The sequence below is a fragment of the Prorops nasuta genome, unplaced genomic scaffold (assembly GCF_024137725.1).
Source record: "Prorops nasuta isolate Cenicafe-Biocafe unplaced genomic scaffold, Cenicafe_Pnas_1.2 PNAS00011, whole genome shotgun sequence".
NCBI classification, from domain to species: domain Eukaryota; kingdom Metazoa; phylum Arthropoda; class Insecta; order Hymenoptera; family Bethylidae; genus Prorops; species Prorops nasuta.
In genome coordinates, this window is record NW_027116808.1 from 6,028,377 (window position 1) to 6,047,167 (window position 18,791).

Below are 18,791 nucleotides of genomic sequence, written 5' to 3' on the forward strand. Positions count from 1 at the left end.
ATGCACTGGTACTATCAGAGATAATCGAGTCAAAGAAAAAAATGTGCTTGATAAGAAAGCTCCAAGAGGGACATATGTGGTGAAGCACGACGTAAACAGTGGCATAAATTTCATTACTATCATGGATTCGAAGCCCGTCTCAATAGCTTCAACTGCAGCAGGTGTCAATCCTCTATCTATTTCAAAAAGATACAGCGCAGAGGCTAAATCTAAAATTGAAATACCTTTTCCGCAAGCTTTTCACCTATATAACAAATTCATGGGAGGTGTTGACCTGCATGACGGACATTGATATGACATACTCCCAAGTATACGATCAAAAAAATGGACATGGGTAGTTTTTATGAGACTTATACAGGCGTCTATTACTAATTCTCTTGTAATTTTCAATGCTGCTAACGATGGAAAGAAAAAAGTTGGAATAAAAGAGTTCACTATTTCGATTGCCAAATACTACTTACAAAAAAGTAGTCGCAAAAGTAAAGCACATGGACGATCTAATAGTGACAAATTGAGGATTTGTTCGAATGGAAACTGTCCAATAAGAACAGGAATTTTCTGCAAAACATATAATTTAAATATTTGCAATAAATGTTGGCTAAAAAAGTACACCTAAAAGTATGAATAAGTGAGAGGCAAGGGGACTCACGGAAAACAAGCACCCCGAGACGTGAGAGGCAAGGGGACTCACGGGAAAAAAGCACCCCAAAGGAGATAGAATTTTACCACGTCCACGCCGTAGTCTCTGGGTAACGCTAAGAGTAAAAAAATCTTCCTAAAATTTGCACAGAAATCGTTTTTTACCAATAGGTTTTTAGAACATAGCGGCCGAAACGAATTTTTATTTTTTCAACTTTATCAATTTTTTTCTCGAAATCTATGGACTTTAGAAAAAAATTCATAAGAACAAAAATGTCTTAGAAGCACTCGAGAAACATCCTAAAATTTTTTCAGAATTTTTGGAGACATTTTTGAAAATTCCATTTCACAAGTTTCCCGGAAAATCAAAAATTGTCTCAAAAAATTCTGAAAAAATTTGAGAATGTTCCTCGAGCGATTCTAAGGCATTTTTGTTTTTATGAATTTTTTTCTAAAGACCATAGATTTCGAGAAAAAAGTTGATGAAGATTGAAAAAAAAAAATCGTTTTTTCCGCCATTTTGTAAAGAAGCGATGGTTCAAGGTCAACAAAAAAATTCCCTGTTAAACTTCAACTCCCATGATCACCTTTGATCACGGTCGCAAGGTGATATCTTCACCGTAACACTTCGAAAAAAAATCCTAAAAATTTTTTTTTTCGAAAATTTAGGTGTTTTTTATGTTTCAATCGAGCATATCTCTTTTCCTGTGAGTTTTATCATGATTCTGGCAACGGATTCTGAAAGAGCATGCAATTTTACATCAGAATATGTGGTTCAAGAATTTTTTCAACGCCAATTACATAGGAAAAAATCACTTTGAAAACGTGCAAGAAATTTTGACATTTTGGACGTTAATGGGTTAATATGTATTATTTTTATAACCGCGCTAGATTTCTTATGAAAATTAAAATTCTATGAGTAAATATATTTAGTTATAGAATTATTGTATAGGGCAAGATAAATTTGTTTTCGATTTGTTTCTTATTAGTATTTTTAATTGGCTGTAGCTGGTATTTATTGCAAATTGTAATCTTAACAAGTGCAATTTTTATGAAAATTTATATTGTAATATGCCCTGGCTTGTACCTTCGGACATGTCTACACGTGTAACTTTTGACAGCTAGAAATGTGAACAGCGTATACCGCTTTTTGATCATGCATTCGTATACAAAAAATTGTAAATACGAATGCTTGACTACAAATAGGAATTAGTCGTTCCTTGTGATTCAGACAAGTAACACAATATAATTTGCGAATTTTTACTCAATTTAGGAGACCTGCGCTACTTTCAACAATACATGTGAAACATATGTGAAAGAATATGAATTTCAATGTAAAATGTATTAAATATTAATTTGAAACATAACAATTTCATTTATAAGTGAGTTACATGTATTTCTCAATGATTTTCACTAGCTTTCCAAAGGTACAAACGAGGTTTGTACCTTTGGACATCTGTAAATTTTATTACATTTTATTAAATTTTTCAATCAATCCATGCAACAAAAAAATAAAATAGTCCAAATAATTATTTCACACTGAATTATAGCAAATTGAAAAAAAACTGTCCAGATGTACAAAGATTTTACCTATTAATAGTTTCCATAAAACCCTCAGTGATTATTTTACCTCCAGGGATTATTTAGACTCACTCTCCCCTAACTATTAAAACTTAGATTTAAAATGGAATATACATAAGAGTAAACATTCCTATCCTGGGTGCAAAGAGAGCATCCCTATACCTTCTCTACCTGAATTATCGCTTATAGAGCAATAAACCAAGAACAGTCTATACAATTTACCGTTTTCAGATATCTTTTTTTACATACGGGGAAATCCATCTGCGGTGCAAATGAGCCACCCGGGAGTTTCTTTTTTTTTATGACTATCTACGAAAACCCATCCTCCGATGTAAACATCCTGCCATCGCCAACTTTGTTTTTGGGAAAAATCTTCCTGTGACGTAAAAGAGGTACTTCCAGTCCAGAAAAAATATCCTTAGCCTTCCCTGCTCCGTGTACCAAAAATTTCCTCAGCAAAGGAACAACATTCGCTAAACTGAAGATCTGATTGGTCCACAGGGTGGACGATGGACCCCTTCCTTTTCTTCTCAAGGAGGGATAATTCATTAAAAGCCCTCGTTAGCCCTTAGGCAATGTCTTTTTGTCTGTTTCGTCTTTGATCTTGTTTTTTAAGTTTGTGCTCTAAGCGTATCAGCGAAAATCGATAATTATTTTAAATTAATTTCTTAATTTACTGATTTCTTTGGTGAAGTTTAGTGTAATTGTGTGAAAACATTTTTAAAAATAGTAAAAGTGATAAATAAAGCAAAATATAAGCTTTAAATTAAACTACATCATTCAACTACCATCTTCATTCCAATTACGCTTAGTGACACAGACGGTATCTCGAATATACAAATCATCAATAATAAAAATCTCTTTGTAATCCAAAGAAATACGGTTTATGGTTTAATCCCCAGATTAAAACGAGCTGTAGCGGTAAAGCAAAGTATCGTAAAACCGTCCTTTGTTCGAATTAAATAAGTGTTCGATAAGTGGATTATCAATAACATCTGTGAAATACATTTGAAGCATATATCAGAAAAATAGGGGTAAATTTGTTACATAAAATCTCTTTTCGTCGCTTCTACTAACATTCTTTAATTTTTAAATTTGTAACAATTTCGTTGATATTTCTTTAAAGGATTTTGATAATGGAAGACGAGCAAGAATTTTCAGTAAGTGCCCAGTCTGAAAGCAGGGGTCAAACGTATCGAAAGATTTGGGAAATGGATCCTGCTTTGAAAGATTGGCTTCAGCCTCACGCTTCCAACAAGAAAGCATTATGCTCCATGTGCGAATCTTCCATTTCGGCGCACTATCATACATTACGAAAACACGCTCGAAGTAAGAAACATTTGGATTTGATGAGGCGTACAAGTAGCACAAATAGTTTGGACACCGTGGAAACTGCTTTAGAAATTCAAAAAATAGTAACAAGAATTAAATTAATTTTGACAGGATTCTTTGTAGAACATAACATAGCGTATCGTATAGTAGATCATCTAATACCTCTATTGAAACATTGTTTTCAGGATGTAGATGTTTGCAAAATGTTACGTTTGGGAAGAACACAATTAACCGCTATGACAAGTGTAATAGCATCTTCGTATAATAATAAATTATGTATTACTTTACAAAAACGCAAATTCAGTATAATGACAGACGAAAGTACAGACGTCTCCAATGTTAAAGTAATTTGCATTATTGTTAGATTTTTCGATGCAGAAATACAACGTATTCGTTGCGCCTTATGGGATTTAATTGAAATTTCCCAGATAGCAACGTCTGAAACCTCAGGTTTAATCACGACGTGATATGTATATATTACCGCATAATGCTTTATTTTTGTGATCAGATTATGTTAAAACATAACATGTTAATATTAATGGTCTATAATGTCAATATGATCCTGAGCTCACATCGTGACATTTACTGACGTATCGTGAGGACATGCTATGTTCTACATTTCACGTCATATTGTAAGAAAAAAATGAGATCATGTAATGATAATAATATGAAGATTGCTGTCGACACACCATGAGTGAATTATGAGTACATTGAATGTAATTGTGGTAATACATTTAATATTTTCAAATAACGAGTATTCAAGAAGCAAGCTATATATCGCTATCAGCGCTACAGCACGTACATTTTTTTTTAATTAATGTGACCGATAAAATTACAGCCAGTCGAAATATATAGACAAATGGAACTTTGCTACTTACTAACGTCAGGCAGTGTAATGGACAAGGTATCAGTCTCATTATTCCAACGACCAGCGTTCAAGACCCACCAGGGAAAACGATTTTTCATCAGCAAACGTACGATCAAATCTTTTGGACATCAAAAATGAAAGTAAATTTGATTAAATGCAGAGCGAAAATGTTGCAACGCCGGCGTTAAAAATTGAAGAATTATCCTACATCGGAATTCAACATTTTCTATCATTTAATGATACCTCATGACGTGAGTGCAATCTGAAGTACAAATGAGTCCTCATCTGTGTCTATTTTTTTCATCACGGAATACTGCATTCTGAGGACAATATGACAACATTACGACAGGATTTTGCTATCTGGGTTATAGAGATGAAGATAGCAATGAAACAGCAGAAAATTTATATAACAATATTATTCATTCATTCACTATTTGCAACATTCCTTTAGAAAATATAACCGGATTTGGTTCAGACGGATGCAATAGTATGATGGGTTTATATAATTCAGTAGCGTCTAGATTTAGAAATGATTATCCTAATATTACTATTTTGAAGTGCATATGTCATACTGCACATTTATGTGCGAATTATGCTTGTAAAACATTACCACGTGAATGTGAAGATTTAGGGCGCAATATTTATAATTTTTTTAAACTTAGTAGTAAGCGGCAACACCAATTTAAGGAATTTCAAATTTTGTTGGATGCTGAAGTGCATAAAATGTTATATAGTGCTCAAACACGATGGCTTTTATTAAAAGCAGTTGTAGATCGAATTTTAGAGCAATGGGAGCCTCTTCAAATGTATTTCACACAGTGGTGGGAAGAACAGCATTTACCAGCAGCAGAGATAATTTACTCATCCATAACTCATCCATTCATGAAATGTTATTATTTGTTCTTAGAATGGGTATTACCAAAATTTACAAAATTTAATTTACTATTTCAGTCTGAAAAAGTTATTATTCCATTACTTTACAATCAAGCAGCAGCATTATTTAAAGATATTCTAATTTGTTATATGGACAATAGCTATGTTTTCAGCACGAATGTGAAGGACATAGATCCTGATAACTAGCTTCATTTTCTACCAATAAATGAAATTTATTTAGGTTTAAAGGTAAATACCGAATTGCAGAAACCCGAGATAATACAACAAGAGGAACATGTAGAGAATTTTCGTCTGAATACGTTTAATTTTTTGAAAGAAGCAAGCAAAGAGTTACAAAAACGTTTTGATTTTAATGATTTACGTTTGAGAGATTTGGAATGTTTTATTCCTCACAAATCTATTGATCCCCAATTTCATGTAACGGTACCTAACTTTTATTTTTGAAATGTTTCCTCATAATTTAGATTCTCTTCCTCTTTCACCAGTCAATCAGTAGATGATGAATGGCGTCTACTGCCTTTTGCACAGGTACCACTCGACATTACAAATGAAAAGTTAATAGATGTTTTTTGGGTTAAATTATTAAATTATGGTGATATTATGGGCCTACAAAAGTATACGAATTTATCTCAATTTGTTTTAAACTTGCTTTGCTTACCTCATTCAAACGCTGAGTGCGAACGACTTTTTAGTAAAGTTAATTTGTAAATTATTTGAACCATCCGCAGATATGATAGATCATTGCAATCAAAGCATGTACAATTTTAATACATCAAATACAGATAATAAAAATGAAGGTGTTTCCGATGAAGATTCAGAATACTTTATGCTGATGTAACGCCCGTTTCTCAAAATTGCGTAATTTACAGATATTTCAATTATTATCTTAAATTTAAAAAGAATATATAAATTTGTAACTTAATCTATAGTTTTTATTTGAATCTTCGATATTTGAAAATTCTTTAAATTTGTAAAAAAGTTATATGCTTTTAAATAAATAATGTTTATTCTTACAATGTTTTTCTTCATTTCATTTTCATTGCATAAAAATAATATTTTATTTATAAATATATAAAAAAAATAGCTAGATTTCATATAAAAATTATTAATATTATGAAGCACTGTTGAAAATTTAATCAAGATCGGTTGAATAATTTTTAAATGAGAGCTTATGTTACTTCCTAAACTTTGAAAAAATATACATCATATTATTATTTTATTGAGTTTCTGTTATATGCATCATCATATTAATGACGAAAATAGCAGCTAATACAGCCAACGAAGCTAGCCAAGACGCCAAAGACCGATCCTGTTAAAATGGAATTTCAGCTTATCAAAGTCTTAGCAAAGATCAATTTTTCTCGATTGTAACTTCCATAAAAGACATTACTCTTCATCCTAAGTAATTAATAATATGATTTTATGTGTACTCAGTTAATTGGCATACGATTTTCGGCACAAATCATCAGTTTTGCAGGTACGGTAATCGAAATCTTTTAATTTGCAAGTGACTTTTCATGATTGGTCAACGTCCTTCCAAATTGACCAATCATATTTAGTCATTCATTCTCGAACGCATCTTAGGTATACTTCCAGTTCAAACTACAGTTTGTAGTCTAGACACTTGCTATATTTGTTCTCGTCACTTACTATGAAGCGTAGTGTAATTCAAAATGGCGGACTTGGCAACGCTGACACACACAGACACACTATTTACGATTGTGTGCAACTTATGTTTACGCATACGTCTACCGACGTCACTAGCATCTACGTTGAGCAACCAACTTCAGCCCGAGACACATTCTGGCTGGAAAAGAAGAAGAAGATTATGGAGAAAAATCTGAATTTTCGATATATATATAGCTAACATTGTATGAGATCTCTAGATTGCATGAACTGATTTTCATGTTTATGGTCTCAAATGAAAGCTTATTCAAAACCAGTTTAGGAAAAACTTTAGTTAAATCATGACAATGGATCATTCACGGAAATAAATCGGTTTAATAATTGGGACGGCAACACTTGCTGTATAAGTTACACGACAGCGTCGGCGGTACTTTTGTATGTACATTTCGGTTCAATAATCTTGCACCATGCGAGGGGAAGCAGAAATCAGGGAGGCGAGGGGATATCTATGGAGTTTGTCCGTAGCTGTCAAATGACGCGATCAACCTTCAATTTTGGATCGTAAACAAAAATAATATTTTCGGAAAAAGATTGCGGAAAAGAAGGAAGGATTTAATACATAACAGAGAAAACAAAATATATCAGGTGAGTATAAATTAATAACAAAAAATGAAAATTATTGTGAATTTATAAGGAAATATACTTTGTGGTTATTTTATTTCAGTTACAGGCTAAATCCTATTCTTTATGAGTTTAAATCGCAGGAAAGAAATACTTAAAGACCAATGAATGAAAAAGGACTGATTTATAAAGCATTTCTGTGTGGCCCAGTTATTTCTATAATTGTGACATAATGGTGTAATAGTGAATGTGTAAGCGATTACTGTGTATACAAAGAAATTTTATTACAAAATAATAATAATGTATGATAATGTTTTGATTTCTATTATTATAAACTAAAGCTAGTTCAAATAAAATTTATTATTTTAATTTCTTCCTTAACCACACACAAATTCTATACGTACATAGTAATTATATATTCTTGTGGAACCTATCTTTAAGCTACACTAACTAAATTGCAGCTATTTTAAATCTGTAGGTCATAACTATTTGCTTCAATGATTTTTATTATTCAATGTGAGACAAATTATGTAGAGGTTCTGCAAATTTCTTATGAGTCTCTGTCACATCCTTCGACATATTACCTTGTATGACATTTATTTGCCTTGATTGTTCCTTCTTCTAGTTTTCAACACATATACCAATAATTCTCTAGATATTTTCAAATATGCTCAGATATGTTTATTCTGCTGTCTAATTGTTTCTATAATAATTAGGATGATTGGTAAACTATTGGTGTATTAAATTTGGATAATGGACACTGGACTGATTGTACTTGAATATGTTTAGCACCTCATGCATCCACATGATATCTTTTACTTCCATTTGAGAGGATATTGTCGACCAATACGTTTATGTATACTGCTGAGTTCATCTTGTTTTCATCTTCAAATTATATTTTCCAGCTACATATTTGGATATCCATTCCCAATATGCAATACTTATTTCATTATTCCTATTTGTTCATGAAACTTATCTGTCCTAAATCCTTAATTTATCTAGTCACCATGTGTATTTCCTATCATTTTCAGATGATTGACATATCTTTCTATCAATCCTGACAACATTCTAATAAGAGTAAGGAAATAATAATATTCTATATTCAAAATGTATATTCAAACACGTTGCTGGAAAACTACTTGAAGCTAAAAAATAAGATGAACTCAGTATTATACACATAACTTTTAAGGAACTTTATCTATCTAAGTATTATGAGAACATATCTCACAGAAGAGAGGCCTAATTTAAATAGCATCATTCAAATGCCCATTTTCCAAATTTAATAAGACAATGGTTTAACAATCATTCCAATATATATTTATGAAATTAATTACAAATAGCATAATCATCTTAACTGCGTGTATTTAAAAATGATTATAAAATTATTGTTATACGTTATAAACTAGAAGAAAATAGTGCATAGGAGGCATATAAATATCATACAAGGTAATATGTCGAAGGATGTGACAGACTCATAAGAAATTTGCAGAACCTCTATGCAATTTGTCTCACGTTGAATAATAAAAATCATTGAAACAAATAGTTATGACATGTAGATTTAAAATAGTTACAATTTTGTTAGGGTAGCTTAAAGATAGATTCCACAAGAATATGTAATTACAATGTACGTATAGAATTTGTGTATGGTAAGGGAAAAAATTAAAATAATAAATTTTATTTGAACTAGCTTTAATTTATAATAATCGGAATCAAAACATTATCATACATTATTATTATTTTGTAATAAAATTTCTTTGTATACACAGTAATTGCTTACACATTCACTATTACAACATTATGTCACAATTATAGAAATGACTGGGCCACACAGAAATGCTTTATAAATCAGTCCTTTTTCATTCATTGGTCTTTAAGTATTTCTTTCCTGCGATTTAAACTCATAAAGAATAGGATTTAGCCTGTAACAGAAATAAAATAACCACAAAGTATATATCCTTATAAATTCACAATAATTTTCATTTTTTTTTATTAATTTATACTCATCTGATATATTTTGTCGTCTCTGTTATGTATTAAATCCTTCCTTCTTTTCCGCAATCGTTTTTCGAAAATATTATTTTTGTTTACGATCCAAAATTGAGGGTTAATCGCGCCATTTGACAGCTACGGACAAACTCCCTAGATATCCCCTCGCCCCCCTGATTTCTGCTTCCCCTCGCCTGGTGCAAGATTATTGAACCGAACTGTACAGTTTTGGCCATTAATCTTGCGTCGTGGCAAGGGGAAGCTAGAAACAGAGGGGCGAGGGGATTTCTAGGGAGTTTGTCCGTAGCTGTCAATTGGCGCGATTAACCCTTAATTTTGTATCATCAACAAAAATAATATTTTCGGAAAACGATTGTGGAAAAGAAGGAAGGATTTTAATAAATAACAGAGAAGACAAAATATATCAGATGAGTATAAATTAATAACAAAAAATGAAAATTATTGTGAATTTATAAGGAAATATACTTTGTGGTTATTTTATTTCTGTTACAGGCTAAATCCTATTCTTCATGAGTTTAAATCACAGGAAAGAAATACTTAAAGACTAATGAATGAAAAAGGACTGATTTATAAAGCATTTCTGTGTGGCCCAGTCATTTGTATAATTGTGACATAATGTTGTAATAGTGAATGTGTCAGCGATTACTGTGTATACAAAGAAATTTTATTACAAAATAATAATAATGTATGATAATGTTTTTATTCCTATTATTATAAATTAAAGCTAGTTCAATTAAAATTTATTATTTTAATTTTTTCCTTAACCACACACAAATTCTATACGTACATTGTAATTACATATTCTTGTAGAATCTATCTTTAAGCTATCCTAACAAAATTGTAACTATTTTAAATCTACATGTCATAACTATTTGCTTCAATGATTTTTATTATTCAATGTCAGACAAAATGCGTAGAGGTTCTGCAAATTTCTTATGAGTCCATCACAGCCTTCGACATATTACCTTGTATGATATTTTTATGCCTCCTTTGCACTATTTTCTTCTAGTCTATAACATATAACAATAATTTTATTATCATTTTTAAATACACGCAGATAAGATGATTATGCTGATATGTAATTAATTTTATAAATATTGGAATGATTGTTAAACCATTGTCTTATTAAATTTGAAAATTGGGCATTTGAATGATGCTATTTAAATTAGGCCTCTCTTCTGTGAGATATGCTCTCATAATCCTTAGATAGATAAAGTTCCTTAAGAGTTATGTGTATAATACTGAGTTCATCTTATTTTTTAGCTTCAAGTAGTTTTCCAGCTATGTGTTTGAATATACATTTTGAATATAGAATACTCTTATTTCCTTACTCTTATTATAATGTTGTCAGGAATGATAGAGAGATATATCAATCATCTGAAAATGATAGGATATACACATGGCGACTGGATAAATTAAGGTTTTATAACAGATAAGTTTCATGAACAAATAGAAATAATAAAATAAGTATTGCATATTGGGAATGGATATCCAAATATGTAGCTGGAAAATATAATTTGAAGATGAAAACAAGATGAACTCAGCAGTACATATAAACGTATTGGTCGACAATATCCTCTCAAATGGAAGGGAAAGATATCATGTGGATGAGGTGCCAAACATATTTAGGTACAATAAGTCCAGTGTCCAATCTTCAAATTTAATACACTAATAGTTTACCAATCATCCTAATTATTATAGAAACAATTAGACAGTATAATAAGCATATCTGAGCATATTTGAAAATATCTAGAGAATTATTGGTATATGTGTTGACAACTAGAAGGAACAATCAAGGCAAATAAATGTCATACGAGATGTGGAAGCATGTGACTGATCAATAAGAAATTAGCAGAACCTCTATGCAATTTGTCTCACATTCAATAATAAAAATCATTGAAGTAAATATAGTTGTCACCTGCAGATTTTAAATAGTTGCAATTTTGTTAGAGTAGCTTAAAGATAGGTTCTACAAGAATATGTAATTACTATGTACGTATAGAATTTGTGTGTGGTTAAGGAAAAAATTAAAATAATAAATTTTAATTGAACTAGCTTTAATTTATAATAATAGGAATAAAAACATTATCATACATTATTATTATTTTGTAATAAGATTTCTTTGTATACACAGTAATCGCTGACACATTCACTATTACAACATTATGTCACAATTATACAAATGACTGGGCCACACAGAAATGCTTTATAAATCAGTCCTTTTTCATTCATTGGTCTTTAAGTATTTCTTTCCTGTGATTTAAACTCATGAAGAATAGGATTTAGCCTGTAACAGAAATAAAATAATCACAAAGTTTATTTTCTTAAAAATTCACAATAATTTGCATTTTTCTTATTAATTTATACTCATCTGATATATTTTGTCTTCTCTGTTATTTATTAAAATCCTTCCTTCTTTTCCACAATCGTTTTTTGAAAATATTATTTTTGTTGATGATACAAAATTGAGGGTTAATCGCGCCATTTGACAGCTACGGACAAACTCCCTAGAAATCCCCTCGCCCCTCTGATTCTAACTTCCCCTCGCCACGACGCAAGATTAATGGCCAAAACTGTACTTGCCTTCGAGACACAACCGTCTCTTGATATATAGATTACATTATTAAACTTTTCACTTGCACAATTATGAAAGGAAGGATAAAGGAAAATTAATATTAAATTAAGGAAATAATGCATACTATTGATGTAGGATACAATAGCCACTCGCAATAGGTCAATTTTAAGAATTTTTGGATAAATATATTATTTGTGCTGAAAAAGTCATTGATCAAAGAATTTTACCTAATGTTATGATAAAATCTTATGTCATAATAATAATTTTAGTTTAAAATTATGTTAAAATAAAAAAGAATTACCTTTAATGTAGACTTTACGTAATTATAACGTAGTGGCTCAAAACTTTAAAGATGTATGTACGTTATAGCGGCGCAATAAATACTTAATTTTTTGATTTCTGAATTTAATTTTAAAAAATGTGAGTATATATACTACATTGGACATCTATATTTCAACTTAATCCAGATGGTTCATCGAAATATTACGGATTGCGGATAGTAAAAGGATGAGAGATATATTTAATCTGTTTTCAACAATTGAAATGCCTATCAAAATTCGAAATCTATAAGAAACCGTTGAAAACCGCTACATTATTGCACAGAGCCTGAAATTGAGCTATTGCGCAGAAATATGATTTTTTCGAATCAAAGTTCGATATTAGAGTGATTGTATCGATATACGGTTTGTATTGAAAGAACAAATATCGACACAAAATATCGAAATATCGCTACAAAAGTATCGATATTTTGATATATCTATACGTTATTGGCATCACTAGTAAGGAGTCCTTAATCTGCCTTAATCTAAGAAGGTTCTTAAGGAACGACTATGCATACGGCCGTTATGTTTTGCTGTTAGAGAAAAACCCTGTATGTATGTGATAATATAACCTACTTCAAAAACGTTGGATTGAACATTTTTGTTTCTGCTAAATTCGCTAGACTATAAAGGTTAAAGCATGTGGAGCAACAAGAAGCTACATATACACTTATTAACAATTCCTTTCATCATTAATATAAAAATGGCAGATTACAAAACATAGCAGCTAACAAACATAAGTCAATGTATTTAATCCATTAATTATTAAAAAGCACTAACCGAAGTAGTAACACAAAATATAACAAGATGGTTTATAAGTACAGACAATGATAAATTATTGATTTATTTATTGCTTCATAAGACGACATAAAATCTGTTTTAACTTTTTGTTACACAATAAATATTATTTAATTTTTTACTATTTATAGTTAAAATGCAGCTTTAGAACTAGGAGTCGTTTTCATAATCTTTTGGGTTCTTCCGATTATGTGCCACATTTGCTTCATTGCCATACTTAATTATCCCATAAGTTAATATGAATGCTGCAATAAAAAGTAAATTAACTTTTATAAAGCTAATTTTAATGATAGTAGTTGTATTAAAATTTATGAAGATATTTCTGTTAACACTTGGCATGCGGGTATACTTCGCCGCCGAATTACGCGTGCAGCGGAATGCAAAGCGTTGCCTAGCAAGACAAACAATACGCATTTAATATCACACAGACGTAATAATACGTATTTAGTAGATTTGTGGTGGTTAGCAAGTACCCATCACAAATTTACTAAATACGTATTTTTTCGTGACCCGCGCTCCAGTGACAGACTGCAATAAACGTAAAAATACGTTCCCCGCATGCCAAGTGTTAATATTGTTCCTTTTCTGGATTCATGATTTTAGAAGCAAGATCTTTTCTTATTTGAGATAAACAACGTTACATTGTTAAATTGAAATTTTAATTGTTGTTTAAAAAGTAACTAGAAAATTAAATGCTGTATCAGTATCCAAGGTCTGAATATAATTTCTTTATATATAGATTTATAGTTTCTAATTTATATACCAAAAAGTTTATACTGTTGGCTAGATTATAATTAATGAGAAAGCATTTATGTATCACAATTACCCTATAAACATTCCTAATATAATGTCTGAATTAAACAACAGATAACAAATAAAAAATTATTTTCATATTCTTTTAAATGTTTTTGTTAAAAAACATACACTAGGCACGCTACATAAAACTCTATAGCCTACATGTATAAAAACATTTATCCTTTTCTTTTAATATAACTATTAAAGATATCTAAATTGCATATGAAACCTTTCTGAATACAAATAACAAATAGCTTATTAAAATGCCCATTACAAAACACTAAGTTTGTTCTTTTTCACTGTATTGCTACATTAGTGCAATGAGTTAGAATGAGAAAACATATGTTTGTCTCATTTCAACTAATTGCACCAATTCAATAATACAGAAAAATAGAACATACCTATTAATTTTCTTACAGATACTTAAAAGAATACAATTACCATGCATCTATCCTCTGGAAAATTTCATGTGTTGGACCATACAGACATTCTCTATTTATAGACTCAGATAGAAAGAAGTTAACAAAAGCTAACATAAATATTTAGTTTATATGACACCTAATGCATCAAGTTGTTCACTTCTGTTAATACTTGTCAACTTGAGTTCGTAAATTGAAAATGCCTTATATATATATATATAAGTTTTTGTAATTTAAAAAACTTATTTAATGAATTTGTAAAGTATAGTTTAAAGATCAGAATCATTTCTTATAAATTTAAATTTGATAAACCAGATAAGTATATCCTAAACATGAATCCAGCAAAAATGTTACCTGGAGCTGATACTCTCAGCTATTAATATTTTATTAATAAATTCTGTTTCCTTAATATTTCAATGTACACTTAGATTATGTTTAAAGATTAATTCTAAATGCTCAAACAGTTGCTGTGATAGCAAAATTGGTCCCAAGAATAAAAAAATAACAATTTTACTATCGGGATGTCTACGCTAAGATAGAAAGTAAATAGAAATCATTTTTAAGAGCGAACTATTATATTTTTAACTAAAAACACCTTACATTATTAGTATTTAGTAATGTTCTTTTATTTTTTAGTGATAGATGTAATCGTCAGAAATTATGACAATGGACATGTTTCAAATTTTACTGCCTGTACTAAAGGCATTGAAATTGCTACATTTTATTTAAAAGATCTTGTAGAAATGACAGTACCTGGTAATATTGCCAGTGAATTTTGAAACATGACCAAGATAAAATATGTAAGCATGAATACATTCCTGTAACAGTGAAAATTCTTATAATATCAAAGAATAGAAGAACCTTTTGTCCTCTATTAGGGATAAAAATGATTGGTTATATAATATAATATGACAAATGTTATATAGGCAAGATAAAAAATGTCATTATTTCTGATAAAACTATCTATCTGTAAAAAATAACTGATTTAACTAAATTCGTTTTAAAGTATGGAATCTAAATATAAATTTGCTTACGAATTGTATTTAATCCCAGCTGATTTATAGCTCTTTGTAGAAGAGCTGCTGCACTTTCTACAATATTTGGGAAAGCTTTTTGCTCATATGGACTCAATCGAAAATAAACAATCCGTCTAATTTTGTATAAGTGTCCAAATTGATGACCCATCTTTATTACGCAACTGAAAATAATCACATATGTTACACAATTAGTTTAACTGACATAACTTAAATAAATTTTTACTAAGTCTATGCTTATTATGGGTACATATTTTACAAAAAACGGCAAAAGAATAAACGTGTAGACTAACATAGATTATTTAACTGGGTACAACGTAAAAATGATAAAATAATGGCCTATCCAGTGTGATTAGAAAACGTGCAGCCCTGCGGTAGGGGAGGGGTTCAAGTAACTTCAAGTCAGTTCAAGTGTTCTAATTTTCTTTAGGTGCTTATATTCAGTCATCTAATTTATAGGGTTGGAATCAGCCACAGTGATGCAACTTTGAAAAAACACTAGATAATTCAATTGTCCTACTTTTGTATAGTAATAAAATGGCGGCGTCAGTACTACAGTTGAGCCCAATAATCTGGCGTCAGGCGAGGGGAAGCCGGAGATAAAGGGGCAAGGGGTATCTAGGGAATTTACGGGTTATATACAATTCTAGTTCCCTAACTTTACATTTGTCCACTTTTGAAATGTCAATTAAATGTAAACAAAATTTACAGTTTTTAAATCTAAGTTACGGAAAAGTTTAAGAAAAGATTATAATGAAGAACAGGAAAAGAGAGGATATCAGATGAGTTTGATTAATTATTATAAATATGTGAAAATATATTTGTAGATTGTTAAGAAGATATGCTTTGTGGTTATTTGATTTTAATTACAGGTTAAATTATGCGTTTTATCTCAACTTGGATGAGGAAGGATTAATTTATCAAAACTTCTAATGGGATTTTGACATCTAAATACATTTTATTATGATAAAGAAGGTTAGATTGGTTATTACATCCATTCATGTTAATTGGAAACATAATTTGAAGATTAATTGATAAAAATGAAAGGTAAGTTAACTTTAATGTTGTTAAAAATGAAATTAACTCTGTGGTTGTATTAATGTATAAGTTTTATTTTTTGGTTTCTCACCATGACATATAATACATAATTATTATATATGTATTTAACTTTAAAATTACAGTAAAAATTTATAATTACATTTAATATTGCAGGGCATAACCATTTGCGGCAATCACCTCTTCCAAACGGCGTGGAAAAGATTGGACAAGATTTTGGCAAATCTGTGGTTCGTTTCTTAACTCTTCCCATACTCTTCTTACGTGACACCTTAGCTCATGTTTGGTCCTCTCTTGTTCTGGTCTCCAGCGTTTCACCATTATACCCCAGACATTTTCTATTAAATTGAGATCTGGGGATCTCGATGGCCAAATCATCCTTTCAATTTCAGGATGCTCTGCAAACCATTCACGTGTCATTTTGGATGTGTGCACACTGGAGTTATCCTGGACAAATTGGATCATTGGTAAGTCTTGGACCGGATACATCCTTCTGACACTAGGCAGCATATGATTTTCTAGGATGCTTGTATACACTGCTGAATTCATCTTAGTGTCAATTTCAATTAAATCACCCACACCGTCTCCTGAAATCCAACCCCAATAAGCAATAGTTATCCTATTATTTCTGTTCATAGGTAGGACATATTTATCATTAAATCTGGTTCCATCCGGTCGCCAAACATGTATCCTCCCATCTTCAGAAGATTGAAACACCTTCTCATCAGTCCAGATAACTTTACGCCAGAATTCATCTCCTTTGCTCAAGTGCTCCAAGGCAAATCCAACTCTGTCCTCTCTGTGCTGAGCTGATAATTTTATTTTGTGCACAGCATGGTGGCAATGGATTCCAGCTTCGTGCAACCTTCTGCGTACAGTCATCTTTGATATGTTCAGGTCTAATTTTCTTAATATGCTTGACGTAGGCTGGAAAGGATCTTCGTTCATTGTATCTACAATTTTTCTATTCTCCTCTTGCGATGTTAATCTGGGTCTTTTGTTATTTTTCCTTCTATCTTCCAATCCTGAATATCCCTCTTCTCTATATCTTTTAATCCATTTATTAATCGTAGACTTATGCAGCTGCAGCTGATCAGATATATCCACTGAGCTCATTCCTGCTTTCCAAAAACCAATGACTTCTCCTTTCTTTATTGAAGTTTCACTATTAATTGACATCTTTTGAAGTTTTAATTTTTAGAGAAACGATTATTGAACTGTGTAACACCTTTTGAGAGAAAACAAAACACAACAATAAAAGAAACGAAACGATAAAACAAATAACAATCAAGTCGATTTTCGTTTCTTTTATTGTTGTGTTTTGTTTTCTCTCAAAAGGTGTTACACAGTTCAATAATCGTTTCTCTAAAAATTAAAACTTCAAAAGATGTCAATTAATAGTGAAACTTCAATAAAGAAAGGAGAAGTCATTGGTTTTTGGAAAGCAGGAATGAGCTCAGTGGATATATCTGATCAGCTGCAGCTGCATAAGTCTACGATTAATAAATGGATTAAAAGATATAGAGAAGAGGGATATTCAGGATTGGAAGATAGAAGGAAAAATAACAAAAGACCCAGATTAACATCGCAAGAGGAGAATAGAAAAATTGTAGATACAATGAACGAAGATCCTTTCCAGCCTACGTCAAGCATATTAAGAAAATTAGACCTGAACATATCAAAGATGACTGTACGCAGAAGGTTGCACGAAGCTGGAATCCATTGCCACCATGCTGTGCACAAAATAAAATTATCAGCTCAGCACAGAGAGGACAGAGTTGGATTTGCCTTGGAGCACTTGAGCAAAGGAGATGAATTCTGGCGTAAAGTTATCTGGACTGATGAGAAGGTGTTTCAATCTTCTGAAGATGGGAGGATACATGTTTGGCGACCGGATGGAACCAGATTTAATGATAAATATGTCCTACCTATGAACAGAAATAATAGGATAACTATTGCTTATTGGGGTTGGATTTCAGGAGACGGTGTGGGTGATTTAATTGAAATTGACACTAAGATGAATTCAGCAGTGTATACAAGCATCCTAGAAAATCATATGCTGCCTAGTGTCAGAAGGATGTATCCGGTCCAAGACTTACCAATGATCCAATTTGTCCAGGATAACTCCAGTGTGCACACATCCAAAATGACACGTGAATGGTTTGCAGAGCATCCTGAAATTGAAAGGATGATTTGGCCATCGAGATCCCCAGATCTCAATTTAAT

The 18,791-nt window shown here is 31.1% G+C and overlaps 2 protein-coding genes across 2 annotated transcripts; one reads left to right on the forward strand and one right to left on the reverse strand.

Moving 5' to 3' along the window:
• Positions 1–3,356: 3,356 nt before the first annotated feature.
• Positions 3,357–5,500, forward strand: LOC136777298 (zinc finger BED domain-containing protein 5-like). The gene is made up of 2 exons (XM_066733465.1): positions 3,357–4,002; positions 4,770–5,500. Exons 1-2 carry the CDS (start codon positions 3,357–3,359, stop codon positions 5,498–5,500), a joined length of 1,377 nt encoding a protein of 458 aa, XP_066589562.1.
• A 7,794-nt stretch (positions 5,501–13,294) lies between these two features.
• Positions 13,295–15,954, reverse strand: UQCR-Q (Ubiquinol-cytochrome c reductase ubiquinone-binding protein). Its single transcript, XM_066734039.1, has 3 exons — positions 15,803–15,954; positions 15,510–15,673; positions 13,295–13,506 (listed from the first exon to the last, which is right to left on the reverse strand). Exons 2-3 carry the CDS (start codon positions 15,658–15,660, stop codon positions 13,412–13,414), a joined length of 246 nt encoding a protein of 81 aa, XP_066590136.1. The 5' UTR covers positions 15,661–15,673; positions 15,803–15,954; the 3' UTR covers positions 13,295–13,411.
• Positions 15,955–18,791: the final 2,837 nt, after the last annotated feature.

Bases quoted from the DNA above. Each gene is read 5' to 3' on its own strand.
- UQCR-Q (XM_066734039.1), bottom strand. From the start codon at position 15,660: ATGGGTCATCAATTTGGACACTTATACAAAATTAGACGGATTGTTTAT. The intron at 13,507-15,509 runs GTAAGCAAATTT...TTTTTATTGCAG, and splicing joins GCTGGGATTAAATACAATTC to CATTCATATTAACTTATGGG.
- LOC136777298 (XM_066733465.1), top strand. From the start codon at position 3,357: ATGGAAGACGAGCAAGAATTTTCAGTAAGTGCCCAGTCTGAAAGCAGG. The intron at 4,003-4,769 runs GTTTAATCACGA...ACATTACGACAG, and splicing joins AGCAACGTCTGAAACCTCAG to GATTTTGCTATCTGGGTTAT.